Source organism: Anopheles stephensi, unplaced genomic scaffold (assembly GCF_013141755.1).
Source record: "Anopheles stephensi strain Indian unplaced genomic scaffold, UCI_ANSTEP_V1.0 ucontig28, whole genome shotgun sequence".
NCBI classification, from domain to species: Eukaryota; Metazoa; Arthropoda; class Insecta; order Diptera; family Culicidae; genus Anopheles; species Anopheles stephensi.
This window is the reverse complement of record NW_023405213.1, coordinates 1-15,977: the sequence shown is the minus strand read 5'-3', so window position 1 is coordinate 15,977 and position 15,977 is coordinate 1. Positions and strand designations below refer to the sequence as shown.

The window sequence follows — 15,977 nt, the reverse complement described above, 5'->3', positions numbered from 1 at the left end:
AAAAAAACTTACTAAACTCAATGAATTCAATTACAAACCAGTCACTCAGAAAAGTAACGGGTTGCTCTAAAACAACCCCTATTAACACGCTAATGGCGATTGCAGCCGAAACCCCACCACACATTAGAGCAAGTTATATAGCCAAAAAGGACATGGTCAAAACATTAATTTACTCTCCGATCCATAGGGACCAAATGAGAAGAACCATGAGAGAAAACTCAAGAACCAGATCAAGAAACAAATCATACATGGAGAATTTATTCCAGAACAATCTGAATATTTTTGAAGAAACAGCAAGAATCAAAACAAATGACATCAATGGAAGCACAAAAATTCGCTGTGAAATCGAACCCAACATATCAAAAAACTCTACAGCAGGGAAAGTATACCTCAAACAATTTTGCGAACAGGAAATAAAAAAGCTAGGAACAACGAACACTCTAATTTTCACTGACGGGAGCAAGAGCGATGAGGGATGCGGAATCGGAATATACATAAGACCTCACAATAATAACAATAACAGATACTGGGCACATAAATTCAAAACAAAAAACATAACTCCAATTACGTCCATAGAATTAGCAGCCATAGAAAAAGCCATTAACATCATAACGATAGAAAAAATAGAAAACCCAATCATCCTTACAGACAGTCAAGCTGCATGTAAAATCCTCATTAACGCACAAAACCTCGATCACATCGACGAAATAGTCTATAATATACTCAGAGGATGCAAACACTCTAACGCTCAAATAAGATGGATTCCAGGACACTTAGGTCTATATGGAAACGAAAAGGCAGATGAACTAGCAAAAAAAGGAGTGCACGCAAAAGACATATACAACAACAAACTACGTTTGGCAGATGTAAACCATATGTTAGTTGAAAACATGAAAAAAGAAACTAGAGAATGGTACAAAAAAACGTGTGAGCAAAAGGGAAAAAAATTCCAAAGATTCCAAAAAGAGTTCGAAGACAAACCGTGGCACCACAATCTAAACATCACACCCCACGACATCAAAACAACAAACAAAATCATAGCTGGACATGATCTCTCAAAATATTGGCTCAACAAAATGAGAATCACCGAAAACGGAAACTGTGATGCATGTAATATTCCCGAAACAGGAACACATAACATCTTTTACTGCAACAGATACCAGACCCAACGAGAAAAATACGACATCTCCTTCGACGCATTTTTAGAGAAATGGAAAGAGCCGAACGGACGCATGGTCAAAAATATAACCAAATTCATACGAGAAACAAAAATCTCACTTTGAATAGAACCAAGCAAGACATGAAACATGCAGCATAAACGAAAAGCATAACACCACTCATCTGACAAACAGACCAAGCAGAAAAACAACAGACTCCGCAACCGGGTAGATGACTCTTGAGCAGTCCTAGGACTCAGTCGAAAGCCCAAACGAAACAGTTAACCTTTGAATATGTGGGGGGAACAATAGTTGCTCATACGCATAGAAGGCTATACCCTGTTTCAACAAAATAGAAGAAGAAGAAGAAGAAGAAGTTTACAAAATGCTTTAGAAAATTTCGACACCGTGGTGATAATAGTGCGGAATCTTGCTGTTTATATAATTATTGGAACAGTTTTAGCACGCCCCAACATTTCCAACACCAAACATGGCAAACGGTCCACCTACGCGCAACCTGTTGCGCATTGTGCTGGACAACTTTCTGAAATCGTTTCGACCGCGGCAGATGAAAGGAAACTACGTCGGGGAAGATTATTTTGGCAACAAATATTATGAAATTCCGCCCGATCCGTCCGTTGGTCGGCGCCGTGCCTCTCGCTGGTTCGAGCCAACTGCGAAGGAAGCGTACGATCAGGAAATAACCGCCGAATGGGAAGCATGGCTAAGGGGCCGCAGGTACACACATATGCACAGATAAATCTACTTGTGTCTTCGTTCTGGATTTCCATTTACTATACGCTTCCGCGCTTGCTTGCAGGAAGGAACCACCGACGGAGCAGGAACTGCTGAAAAATTTAGCCATCATGAAAATGAAGGAGCGTAACGCGGCTGAGCTAGAAGCAAAGTTCAGTAAACCGAAGGATGCGGCCGCGCTGGAACAGCAGAAAACCGGCATGGGATCGTTCCCGCAGTACGACGACTACGAAGTAATGCCCGGCAAAGGAAAACACGAAAAGTAGAGATACAACAACAAAAAACAACGACACGCGCAACGTTTGTGAGACATTAGTCCTATATTTGCTTGATCAAGTAGAGTCGGAAGTTCTAACGAGTTGTTCATTAGACCCTCCCATATGTGTATATACAATTAAATGATAATATATTATACCGGGGCGACGTGGTGTGACGCTCAAAATTTATGAATATTGTTAATTCCATGGGTTTCTCTAAATATTGCGTTCATGTTACACACAATTCGTCTCAATGTAGCATACTTATGGTTATCCTTAAGAAGAGACTAATCACCACATCAATGAGAGAAGGTGTGTGTGTGTGAGAGTGTATGTATGCATATCTTAATGTATCCACCTCCTGCACTGTAATGCGCTTGCTAAATGACGATGCACTCGATGCTCATTTCAAACGCATTCAAATTTCTTCCTTCCCTCGGAATTCAAAACTCGACAGTGCCCGTATGCACTGTGTTTAGTTATAAAGGTGTATATTAATCCTCTCATCTTATGCTTGCGTTATTCAAAAAATGAAAACGAACCATACAACTGTGGTTCAACGAAAAAAGCAAGGGGCAGCAAACCCTTATTTTCCTCATTTCAAAAAGGGATCCAAGTTGAGTGGGGCCGGTAGTATTGGTGGTAATGCAATGGTTCAAGTGACACAAACTGTTCGGTACAATCTCTCTGGCAAATCGACGACGCGGTCGCACTGCTCCCTGGACAGAGAAAGAGCATGGCATATTTTTGCATCCAATTGGACAGCACAGCATGAAACGGTTTGTTATTTCAATAGCAAATGACCAACACACGTACATGACCCATGCAGTTCCTTCTATCCATGTAAACAACACGCACACACACACATTATTCGCTTCGCAAGCCGATGCACGGATCATCATCGTGCTGCGAGAGCGGCAATAAAATGCGGGATGGTATTCTCTCGCCCACACGCCCCCCACCCCATCGGTTTAGCCAGACAAATCGCCGTGGTCAAAGAGAGCTTGATCGTAAGACTCCGCCTTGACCAACCGGCCGCCGAAATAGCGACCGTTCAGTGACTCGCGGGCTCTATCTGCTTCGGTGGCCTGCGAGAACTCGACGAAGATCTTTACGATCACGTCCGTATTGTCGTCCTCGGCGAAGTTGCCCTCCGATTGGCGCTCCTTGTAGATAATAACCCGGTCCACGGCACCATACTTGCTACACTCATCTTGAATCTCCTCCTGCAGCGTCTCGTCCACGTCCTCCGGTCCGACCATGTTGCGCAGTATCACCACCTTGCTTTCGCGCGGCCGCATTAGCCGCTGCATTACCAGATGCCGAGCGCTCTGGCCCTTGATCGACATCGATTCCTGCTGCTGCAATGTCTGTGGTTCACCCTCCTCGAGCAACTTTTTCTGCAACTCTTCCTGCTGCTTCTCCTGTGCCTTCTTGTACACATCCTCGGCGGTTGCGTTGGGAGCGGCAGCCGCCGCGGCTGCTGCTGCTGCTGCCGCGGCCGCCGCCGCTGCCACTGCTGCCGGATTCGCTTGGCTCAATACTGTGGGGAGAGGTTTGGCTGCGGCACCGAGCACCGGATTTACCAGCAGCGAGGGCGCAAGCGAAACGGGCGGCACCAGCAAACCCGGCTGACTGTTGATGGCGGCGGCGGCCTGTGTCGCGGCGGCCAACTGTGCTTGTGCGACGAACCCTGCGCTGGCTGCCGTCGTGATGGCTGGATTAAGCGGAAGGCCGGTGAGACCCACCTTGAGCGCTGGCGTAGTGGCGGACAGTCCCAGCACCGCATTAGTGGCCACGGCATCCATCGCTTGTATTTTGGCTGTAGCAGCAGCGGCCGCCACGGCTGCCGCCGTAGGCATGGCCGAGTTTGCCGCTGGTCCCATTAGTGCGTTCGGTGGGGTAATTGATCGACCAACCCTGGGAAATAATACACATCATTAGCTAAGTGCAAGGCGCATCGGTCACACGGCACTCACCTTAACAGCTGTCCGCCCAGATCAAACAAATTCATACTGGCTATCGCTTCAATCGCCGACTGGTTCGTCTGATACTCGATGAACCCGTACCCTTTGTGCGTATGTACGGCATTGCCCTGCGACATCTTGCACGTCATGATGGGCCCAAACGCTTCAAACACACTCTTGATGTCCTCCTCCGTCAGATCCGGATGGATCGAAGCGATGTAGATGCGATTGTAACTTTTTGCCTCCTCCTGAATCTCATCGATCACCTGCTGTGCCTGCGGCATATTGCTTGGACGGCCAACCTTAATGTTGCGCCCACCGAGCATAGCGCCGTTCATCTGCTCCAGCGCTAGCTGCGCCCCTTCCGGTATTTCGTACTCGACAAACGCGAACCCTTTGTGCTTCTGCGTGAACGGATCCCAGGACATGTTGATCGATTTAATCGGTCCAAATGGTAGGAAAGCCGCACGGATGGTGTCCTCCTTCAGCTCGAAGGAAATACTGCCAACGTACACACTGTAAAAGCGAAGGAGAAACAGCGCGTTCAGAAATGTGTGCTGGCAAAGCAAGAAGCATCCTGCAGAGCTCTCGGGGACACACGATTAGTGAAAGACGATCAGATCTTATCAGCTTGCAATTAGATTGGCATCAACGGAAGCAAGAAAATGGATTCACTTTCGCACTAAATGCACAGCAACTCAACGTTTTCTACCTTTCAGCGTTGTATCATATAACATAACATCATATTCGTCTTCCAACTTGTTCCGCCAAGCATTCCGCAAGCGTTAAGGATCGCTAACGATTGGCAGATCCATCGAAAGAAATCCAACACACACACACACACACACGCAACTTACCGACACATAAGAGCCAGTGCTTGCTGGCGCTGCACTTGCGTGCGCTGGCTGGCCAGCTGCTGCTGCTGATGGGCCAACGTTTGCTTCATCAGCACCATCTTGATGCTCTGCTCCATGGCGTACTTCTTGGCGCGCGACACTAGCTCGATCTGCTCCGTTGTCAGCCGGGGCAATGCGCCACCCAATATCCCGAGCAGGGCGGAACGCGTGCCCGGTCCGAACGCCACATCGCCGATCTGCCGCAGATCGTACACCGGCTGCGCGATGTACGGTAGAATTTTCGGTTCTGCGAGTGGGAGGATGGAGGAGAAAACAGTGCATTAGGTAAGTCCGTACAAAGACAACATTGCGGTTTTTTTTTTTGCTTTCTAAGCCAAATGTATCGCGTGTAACGACTGGAGCATCTCTACACACGCATACATCTTCATCATCTATTGATTCTCGTATGGTTTCGAATTTGTTTCTCCCTGATTTATTCCTTTTAGTTTTGTTTGGTTGCCTTAACGGCGAAAGATTTGAGGCATTAAGGGCGGGGGGGTATATGATCAGAGATGCTAGAAGTAAAACCACTGTTTTCACTGTACGAAGCTAGTAATGATCGGAAGGTAAAGCTTTCACAATTTTTGCTTTAACATATTGTTCCCTCCCTTAAAGGCAGTAGTTGAACCATTTTCTGTACCGAAAACATGTGAAGGCAGCATGTTGCCTTTTAGTGTGCTTTTATCAAACAATAAGTAGCAGCATTCGAAAATATATTCCATAGATTTTCACGGAGGAAAGAGTAATATTATAAGCACATTTGAGATGATAGGAAAGTAAACCGTAACCCGTAAAAATTATCCATTTCTAGCAAAAACGCAACTGTCACGGCCTTACGAGGATCTCAAACGTGAAACGTGAAGGAGTACAATTGGTACGCGCCAAACAGCTCTTTGAATATCATCCCATTTGTTGAATGATACCAACCACAAAGGAAAATGATTAAGCGGGATGGGGGGGGCTTTAATTTGCCCAGACAACCGAGGGGGGAGGGGGGTCAACTTCTTTTTTAACTAGCAGAGAACACGTAAAAATATATGTATATAAAGAAAAAGAAACAAATTACAAATCAATTCTAACCTCTTCCATGGATCTGTAGGGGGGAGGGGAGTCAACTTGCGCGTGAGGCTGTGCACACACAAGTTCACACCTGTTCATACATTTCGCGCCATGTGCTGTGAATGTGTGTGTGTGTGTGTGTACAGGATACAACCTTTAGGTTCATTTCTGTTCATTAGCACGCTACGGACTGTTCAGAGAGCGGGGGCGCGATTTCGAGTTCTTGTTACCAACCAATCGCGACCACGCGCAGTACACGCATCGAGGCGTGATGTACGTGTGATGCAAAAATCATCAAAAGGACGAACGAAACGAACTTTGGATTATGCGTGGGCAGTAGTAGTAGTAGTAGTAGTAGTAGTGGTTGATGGTGATGGTAGTAGCAGTAGTAGTGGAGATATAGCAGTAGGCACACTAGGTGTTGGTGGTAGTAGACAGGCCAACGGATTCATTGTTGGGCTCTTGCATTGCAAACAATCAAAATGTATCATGATGACGAAGGAACAATAGTTGTTTTTTTTTTTCGTGGTGATAGTAGTAGTAGTAGTAGCGGATTGCTTGTATATCGTTCTTTGGGCGGTATGTTTTGCATAGAAAGCGCGGTTTTGCGCCTTTGGGCGGCACACGCAAGAAGGTGGATGGAACAAAAAGAGAAATAGAGAAAGATAGAAAGAGAGAGAGAGAGAGAAACAAAAACAATACGAGATATACATAGATCCTGAAAATAAATAAAAAACAAGAAAAAATAATGTGAATTAATTAGTGTGACTCGATGATGGCGAGAGGCGAAAGCGGCCCAATCGATACGGGGGGGGGGGGGGGGGGGATTAACATGAATCACATGGACACATCCATACACATGTATACATGAAGAGCGCGCTTGGTGGGAAAATGAATGTTTGGCAAACGGGAAAACTATTTCCCCTGCCGAAAACGGAAAAATATAACAAAACAGAACAAATCACACATGTTCCGAAGTGTTGGGAAAAAAGTCCAAACCAGAAACAAAGTATCGTGCAATTTTTCAATGAACAGGTTCGCTCCAAAATTGCACAACCATATTTTTGTGCATTAAATGCAGCAAAAAATGTTGAAACTTGTAGCATAAAATAATGCCTCTCGATCCATGGGTATATTAGTTATGAATGCACACAACGGTAGTAGTAATACAGTCAACCCTCTCATAACGAATTTGTTCCGAACCAATATTATATAATTAGCCATTTTTTGGCGAACTGTTGTGGCCTTAGCCACAATTGATATGAAAAGTGAAATAAACCGTTCCACCCATGACAATTAAAGCCATTATGCAAAATATTTAAATGATGTAAAATTATACTTTTCTGTTGTTACAAAATCTTTTGTTCAAATCTTTGAAGGAAAATGTGAAGTATCATTTGTATAGTCGTCGGCGCCATTAACTCGTAATATTAATATTACGACCTGTTTACAGTTATAGTCGAATCGCTCACCGTTTGCTTCGACTTGCGTGCCATTACCATCGAAAGAGCGACCCTATGGTCTAATCGCTAAACGCAATGGAAAGCATTATTTTAAACTATTTCACACGTGTTTTACATATTGTGTCAAAGTAAAAATGAACGATACAGACCAACTATTGCCAAGAATTCAACGAAAAATTCACATATTGAAAAAGAAAAATGTAAACTAATAGCTTCATAAACTTTTCTAAATTTTCTTCGCCGTTCGAACCCATTTATTTCCGCTAGTTTAATGTATAGATCACCACTAAACTCTGAAAACTGGTCTTGTGTACTGTTCGATGTTGGTATTGTACTACACAGTTTTTCGTCATTTACGGTTTATTAGCCGTTTGTTCGTATAAAATTGCCGACGAAATGTTTTCTAATGGTAACGAACTAACCGGTCTGTTCATTACACCAAATACTTCATACAGGAGCAATCGAAAATCCATGTACATCGGCACGTGATTCCATGGTAAAGGCATATGATTCGGTCTTCATGTCGAGCATTCGATGGAAACGGCACGCACGCAAATCGAAGCAAGCAGCTCATGAGTCGCAGCAAACGGTGAGCGATTCGACTGTAAAAGCCAGGATACATGTTGCGAGATGCGAAAAAGTTTTCGCTAAAAAGGGGGGGGGGGGGGGGGGGGGGGGTTGTTATGCGAAATCCAGCCGTCTAAAAGATTTCACCTCCTCGAGCTGAAATCTCGGAAAGATTTCGCCTTTCTCTAGCCCTCTCTGGCACTTTCCATGCGTTGCCATGGTAGTTTTCGGTTGAAGAGAGAGAGAGAGCATGAAGTGCTCTAAACAACACGGGTAGATAAACCGAGATGATTTTGACGGCATCTCGCATCATGTAGCCTGGCTTTAACTGTAAACAGGTGTATCGTTCGGTAAATGTTTGGGCCGAGGCGATAACGGCGCCGATCTTCAAACGGCACGACCAGGGTTCAAATCCCATGCAGACCGCCTCCGCCTACGTCGGGCGGACTGCTATGATACGGGTAAAATCAAGTCACAGAAAGCCAGAAATGGCAGGCCGAGACCTCTCGAGGTTGTAGTGCCACCGAATAAGAAGAAATAAGAACATAAAGGATAATGTATCGTATGCTTTTTTTCAAGAATCATCTAAATTACGAAGGGAGTTGACTGTAGTTAGAGTGTTGGGTAAGAGCCCAGATCATTAAAGCGAGCGATGGGTCGCAGATTTGTTATTTCTTCCACAGCAGAACAGGTTAACGGGGTTCCGGACGTAATGAACATTTGTTTTTTTTTAAGAGAACGCTACATTTATAAACATAGTTACAGCTTAGATAAGGGGGAGAGAGAGAGAAAAGAGAAGAAAAAAAAAACCAAAACTAAGACAAAAAAAACAAGAAAAAGATCCGCAAACAACCCCGCGTCACAGGCACCGTAATGTACGTATATAGTTGCGATGTCGAGATGGTGGTTGGGCGATGATAGTTGATGGTTCAACCGGGACGGGAAGCACCGCCCCACACGGACACAGGATGTCCTTGCTGAATTTCGAGTCACAGCGGTTCCGTACCGTGCCTACACACTCTTCACACATCCCGTTTTGCGTGGCCCCATTCCGAGACGATGGCTGAGAAAAAGCAGTGGAAGTACTACTACTAGTAATTCAACAGGATTAGATAGGCTACCTTTTCTCGTGCCGCGTGTAGCGTGAATTGGATAACTATACTCAACGACAAAAGTGTGAACATGGATGGTTCGGAATGTCAAAATTTTCGGCGACGAGCCTAGCGCGCATTCGATTCGACGAAGGTACGGAGGTTTGTTTCCTTCGACGCATTTACTAACTTCACGTCATCTAATTCACGAACATAAACCCAGTTCGCTGAAAGTATGGTTAAAGAAAACACGGTTTGAGCGGAAAACGAAACAGAAAGACAAAGAAAGAGAAAGAGAAAGGACAAAAAACATGAACCAATTATGATAATATACACACGCACACACACACACAAACAGTCGACGTGTTTGCCGCAATTTGCCGTTCGTCAGGGCCTCTTCCCAGTGCGTGAGGTGGGATGGGAAATTTCTTAAACAGTGACCCCCGTGTCTCTTTCTCTTACACGCAAGAAAGGATATATTGAGACGATAGGGTGAAGAGATGCCGCCGGTTTATGTTCAGTTTGTTCGTACGTCCCCCGTGCTATGCCACCCTTTCTCTCTGTACGTGGTGCGCGGGACACACTGCGCGTATGGCTCGCTCATGTGACGCAATTATATCTTTCCTCTGTGTGATAGATACAGTCAAATGTTAAGAGGTGTTAAGAATCCACAAAGAAAGAGAATAAAAAGAGAAAAGAGAGAGAGAGAGAGAGAGAGAGAGAAAAAAATTGATCGATCATTTACACACGATCGCTACTAGCGCCTACTCTCTGTTTCCCTCTCGGGAAGGTAAGGTTGATTCGTAACGATTTGGGGTAAACGCCGACGATGGTTACAGCGAATGACGGAGAAGAGAAGCCTGTGTCCTCGCGTTACGCGCGCCGTTCAAACTGTGTGCTGTGGATGGTACTGCCCGTATAGAGAAGGATGGTAAGCATAGAAGGAGAACAACCCACTCGATCTCCACATTGAGTTTCGACAATATTCAGATAAAAAAGAAGAATTAAGAGAGAAAGAGAGAAAAGAGAAAAGAGAGAAGGACATTCGTTAGCCGGTCCCTAGGACGAGAACGTAATTTAGTGTAATCAGCATTGAAACAATCCGGTAACAGTGTAAACACGCAACAGGCGTGTGCATTACCCATGCGCTCACACATCCGACATCATCGCTCGCGAATCTGCTAAATACGCAAACCCCAAGTCGCCTGCCGATCGGTCGGACCCTTAGCGCACTGGGTCCCGCGTATCGGCAACCATTTCCGCTCCCTTTGCGATGGGGCCCCAACGGTAGGATGAAAAGCTTAAATAAAGATACATAGAAATTCTGCTGCCCCATTATCAAAGTTTAGTCGTATCAACGAAACAAGTCCAATCACCGACACCAAGCGATGACTAGCAAACGTTGATTCTTTCGTACAACTCTCCTCATGGTGAGATGATTCCTGGTATGCAACAGCATAGCAGTATACCAATCATTCCCAGGCTAGTGCAGTATGTAACGCGGTTTCCGGCCGTTGCTCGGAGCGTTACTACACCTGACATTTCCCCCCGATCCAGAACAAAGTGCTATTACAGTACGCTAAAAGTATGTTACCTCCCAGCCACACAATCGTTCATCCATGCACCAACGGATTGGAAAGGCATGCACCAACTGATTCTCCTCTCGGAAGGATGATGGGGTGCGCATATTATAGTTTGTTTTTTTTTTTTGGTGGAAAGCATTATGCATTCTGAATCATGTACAATATTTTTTTAGAAATGTTCTCTCTACTATAATAACTTTTCGATATCAAAACCGCTGAAAGTACAGAAACAAAAAAAAAGAAAGAAAGAAAAACGAAGAAATCTTATGAATTGATTTGGCAGTGTGCAAGAAATGAGCGGTGGAAGGGAAGCGACAGTGGAAGTTTACGGTATGTATGGTTCTATAAGAAGAAATTATAAACTAAGGGTATCTATCTTTCGTGTGATGTTTTCAAGGCTAGGAGTCTTCAAACTCAAAGCTATTGAATATAACTGCAAACCGAAGATCGATCGATCAATTCTATCTTTAAAAAAGCCTTAGGCTTACTCTAACTTTTTTTTTACTGCGTGTACGAGCGTGTACGTACGTACGTTACGGGCAACTGTATGTATGTTTGGCGTAATTCTTCATAAGCATATAACAGAAACATAAATTAAAAGTGTGACTAACTGTGACAACGATCGCTTGCTTATGCTATCATTTCACCATTGCCACGAGCGAAATGATGTTTGTTTTCGAGTGGTGTGTTATAGCAATAATAAAAATCTGATACTGATACGCCTATCGTTAAAACGAAAGAAGATTGACAAATTAAACGATAACGACAACTTTCTTCCGCAACGAATAATACCGTCAGATGATGGTTGGAAAGGGAATGAATACAAGGCACAGGGGGCAAAAGTACAAACATACACACACAAACAATGAAAGGATTGGAATAAAGATGGCTAGCTCATTTTTGGTATGATATGGTGAAAGTAACGCACGATTGTGCTTATGATATTGTACTTTACCTATAATTAAAAGAGAGAGAGAGAGAGAAAGAAAAATGAGAGAAAAGAGAAAGAGAGAAAGAGGAGGTGATGCACAGTAAAAAGACACATCTGATTATTTAATGACGACTATTTACAGTAGCATATGGTACATGATCAGTATATCCCATTTTACACTATCATTTTGCATACATAGCTTCCGGTAACTGTATGAAAAGAAAAGACAAGAGAGAGAGAGAGAGAGAAAGAGAGAGAGAAAAAAACAGAGGCATGGACGCGAACAAAGAATCGATATCCGTGCGAGAGCACCACCAGTTTGTTTTGCTTTAATTCCTCATGTCAACGATCGCGCAATCATTTGCCCGCCAATAAGCTATTCCACATTGAGCCGTTCACAAAATGTTACCATCAAATCGTACATTACATATGCATGCTTTTTTTATGGCGCTCTTACAGGTGGTGTGTTCCCCGCGAGCGGATTGTTTCTCTCGTGTTCGATTCTCGGGCGAAACGTGGGAATTCAAGGGGAAAGGCCAAACATTTATTAGACGATATCAAATGCAAAACAAAAAAAACATAACCCAAACATTTTTAGACACTTACCTCGTTCACGTTCTCCGGTCGCGATCCCTTTCGCGCGCTCTCGACGCTCAACGATCGCGTTCGCGTTCCTTATCGCGCTTCGAAATCTTAACCGGTGGTGGCGAGCTTTCAGCATCCTTGCGATACTCTTCTCGACCGGTGAGGCTTCGCTGTTGTATTGTTTCCGGTATTGTACTCGTTGCTACCCTAAAATGGCAGACCCAGAGGCAAATATTAATATTGAAAGCATTACTCGTCTCTTTTCTTCCATGGCGCTACAATCGCGAAAGATTTCGATAAATCAGTCCGTAGCTGGATAATTCAGTACGGGAAGGCGGTTTGGATGGGATTTGACCCCCGGTCTTGCCGTGTAAAGACCGGCGCCGATGTCGCCTCAGCCAGCGGAACCGTCTTGATGCATCTCTAAACAAGCTAACAAGCCAACCATTACTCTACTTGAAAGAATCATAGACGCGAAGGACCTTCATGAAGGACATCAATCTTGGAAGGTACCGGACATAATTATCCACATTCCATTCGTTGCGCACTCTACATGAACTCTCACATTATGATTGCACACACTACACTACCATAGAAAGCACACGCACTTTTCTATCATTGAAACACTTGAAACCCGGTTCCATAATTAACTCCCTTCCCCCCCTCCAGAACCAGCACAAGCTCAAAGCAGCCGCCATATTGGTTTTCGCATGCAAGTCTAGCACGGATGCGCCCAACTTTTCAATCCATTTTCCCGACCAGCAAACATCGCTACCGCAGAATGTGTATCACACTTACCATTGTTTACGGCACCATTCATATTCTACACACCACACAGAAGCGTGAAATTCAGGTTTTCCGATTTTATTGCTAATTTAACAACGAGCTGTACTTTGCGTGCTCTTGGCTGCAATCGCTTCTTTTTTGTGCTTGACGTTTCCCATGACAGTTGGTGACAGATCTCGATTAGGCCGCGGCTCAACATATCTCTTGCAGAAAATCGAGAATAAATAAATTAGATTGCTAAATAAAGTGTGAAGATCTATGTTTTTATTTTATGTGAATTTACAAAAAGTTTTCTTAATATTGCAGTTTTTTCTTGGAATCTAAATGTAAATTTATGCCTTAAGTTAAATTAATTTAAACTTGGTCTGCTGGCAACCACGGCACTGCACAATGACCGTTTGTTTGTTTGAATGTTTTGTTTTGTTGCTATCCGTAAATAAGTTTTGCCGGGTGTGAACGCTTTTTTGGATTGATTTTACAAGCAAATAATACTTTAAAAGATCATTGTACAATGGAGCGGTGCATTCAAGCGATACTATCTATAATTCCCGATAAATCATTGCTGCTAAACCGAGATTGTGTAATAGAAAACAAACTTTACCAAACAGTTCTTGCTGCCGCACTAGAACCATTATCGAATCGATTAGACCGGTGCAAAACTGATCGAAACAGCTTTTCTACAATTTAGTAAAGATCGGTCTTATGTATGATGTGGTATATAATCGCTTACACACTGGCCAGTGGAATGCCGTTGAATCGGGTGATAGAGAAATGTTTACCATCCTAACGTACGTGAGGGTAAGTTGCTGGTAAGAACTATCCCGCAAATATATATAATTTTTAATATTGTAATATTTTGTAGATCGTTTATACGTTATGCGTATCAGAAATGATGTAGATTCCATAAAGGATGCTATATATTTGGCCGATCTCGGTCTCATGCTTGGATGTCCTATCGAAAAAGCGGACACGAGCGCTACCACTACCGACATACTCACAGAGGCGGCATCAACCTCACCAACCATCTAGGTACGTTCACAACGAAAGAGGTTTTACTTTCGGAAATTTGATTTAAAATGGCTACTATTTTCGCAACCAAAGCTGAATTCAGCACACTGGAACCCCCTTTGAAACGTTTGAGATTGGATGTGCAGGTAGAAAACATTATCGCGGGCGAAAGTGATTCGAATACCGTTCCAGTAGTAAGCTGTCCTTCGATCGAATACTTTGGGTATATTTGTGTGGCATAACACTAGCAACACAAACACCATTGAATCAGATTATGTGTTCTTACTAGAAGCAATTCTACGACCTGAAGCAGCCTGCCATACTTAAAGGAATAATCGATGGCTGGCCGGCAATGGAACGATGGCATGATCCCAACTATCTTCTGAACATCGCAGGCGAACGGACAGTACCGATTGAGATTGGTTCACAGTACAGCAATGATGATTGGTCTCAAAAGCTTATGAAGTTTCGAGACTTCGTCAAGCAAAACATCTGCAACGAAGAAGCATCCAATCCAGCAGGAGAGCAACGTGCAGCCTATCTAGCGCAGCATGATTTGTTTGATCAAATTCCCGCCCTGCGTGCGGACATAGCCGTCCCCGACTACATCGCACGTACGGACGCACGTCCACGCATCAAAGCGTGGTTTGGTCCGAAGGGCACCGTATCACCACTTCACACCGACCCGTGCCACAATCTTCTGTGCCAGGTAGGCAATTCGATCGTGTGTCGTTCGCCCATTAATATGTGCATTGTTATTGAGTGTTCGTGCCGGTTTCGTTTGCGGTAGGTTTTTGGCGCTAAAGTTATCATCCTCGCACGACCCGAAGACACCGAAAGCTTTACCCACACGAACACTTCATACTGAGCAACACCTCCCAGGTGGATGCGCGCCAGCCCGACTTTGAACGGTTTCCACTGGCGCGTGAGTATCGTTCTACCGGTTGACGTTGCATCGCGGGGAGTCCTCTACATACCTCCGAATGGTGGCACTATGTCGAATCACTGTCACCGAGCTTCTCGGTTAGCTTTTGGTTTGAAGATTCGTGCTGATTGCTGCTTGTTATGCGACGTGCTGCAAGTGAACGGTACCCCCGGCCTAAACACTGATCAAAACAGCATCCCCAGCGTAGAATGGTATGAGTTGGTCGGGTGGACGAATCGACGAAACCGGAAACGAAATCGAATATGCTGTTGCTTCGTCAGCGCTCTGAACGCACGAAGCGAGAACGACGGGAATTGTAAGCACATGCGCCATGGTACAGCATCCTCAGGATAACAAGAAGTCCTTACCACAGTGGCCAACGAGAAATATTCGATAGTCGTAAATCCGAACTCTGTTAATACATTCTTAGATAAGTACTGGAAAAAGTATACTTAGGCAAATTTCAAATAATAGTTATAATATAAAAGACAATGCCCTTTCGATGCACCAGACACGTCTTATCGGGAAATTTCTTTGCCACACTGTGGTACGCTGTACTGTGTCATACACTGTGGCGTCCGAACAGCATCGTTCCTTTTAAATGCTCTCCTGCCACAAATTATCTTCATCCCAACGCGAACGTACCTTTTCAGTACGCTCAAAGGCCTCGGGGTGAAAGGACTCGCGCTGCTCGGATAGATTCAGCAACCACGCGCGGTTTAAGGCCTCCGGTACCGTGCTCGGTGAAGCCGAATGCGGACGAAAACAGCCGTGCGTGTATGGTAGCCGATTTTTTGGCGCCTTTAATCCCACTTAAGCTGAACTTACGGTGCGCGTATACAAAACCAAAAAAAAAAAAGGCCCAGCTGAGGCCCACAACCGTAGCCTACACTGTGCATACCTTTTATTGTCCGTTTGTCCGTTCGGTCATCTTCATTGTACCGTC

At 44.5% G+C, this 15,977-nt stretch overlaps 3 protein-coding genes across 4 annotated transcripts; 2 read left to right on the top strand and 1 right to left on the bottom strand.

The window, feature by feature from the left end:
• Positions 1-1,533: 1,533 nt before the first annotated feature.
• On the top strand, positions 1,534-2,359 carry LOC118516333 (NADH dehydrogenase [ubiquinone] 1 alpha subcomplex assembly factor 2-like). The gene is made up of 2 exons (XM_036062142.1): positions 1,534-1,895; positions 1,978-2,359. Exons 1-2 carry the CDS (start codon positions 1,648-1,650, stop codon positions 2,177-2,179), a joined length of 450 nt encoding a protein of 149 aa, XP_035918035.1. The 5' UTR covers positions 1,534-1,647; the 3' UTR covers positions 2,180-2,359.
• On the bottom strand, positions 2,215-11,691 carry LOC118516332 (poly(U)-binding-splicing factor half pint-like). 2 transcript variants are annotated; one of them, XM_036062140.1, is made up of 5 exons: positions 10,808-11,691; positions 6,114-6,810; positions 4,995-5,280; positions 4,150-4,653; positions 2,215-4,090 (listed from the first exon to the last, which is right to left on the bottom strand). In XM_036062140.1, exons 3-5 carry the CDS (start codon positions 5,108-5,110, stop codon positions 3,142-3,144), a joined length of 1,569 nt encoding a protein of 522 aa, XP_035918033.1. In that variant the 5' UTR covers positions 5,111-5,280; positions 6,114-6,810; positions 10,808-11,691; the 3' UTR covers positions 2,215-3,141. The 2 variants fall into 2 exon arrangements, with proteins under 2 accessions (XP_035918033.1, XP_035918034.1); XM_036062141.1 differs by lacking the exon at positions 10,808-11,691 and having other exon boundaries at positions 6,114-8,210.
• A 2,712-nt stretch (positions 11,692-14,403) lies between these two features.
• On the top strand, positions 14,404-14,974 carry LOC118516330 (lysine-specific demethylase 8-like). Its single transcript, XM_036062131.1, has 2 exons — positions 14,404-14,815; positions 14,897-14,974. Exons 1-2 carry the CDS (start codon positions 14,459-14,461, stop codon positions 14,972-14,974), a joined length of 435 nt encoding a protein of 144 aa, XP_035918024.1. The 5' UTR covers positions 14,404-14,458.
• Positions 14,975-15,977: the final 1,003 nt, after the last annotated feature.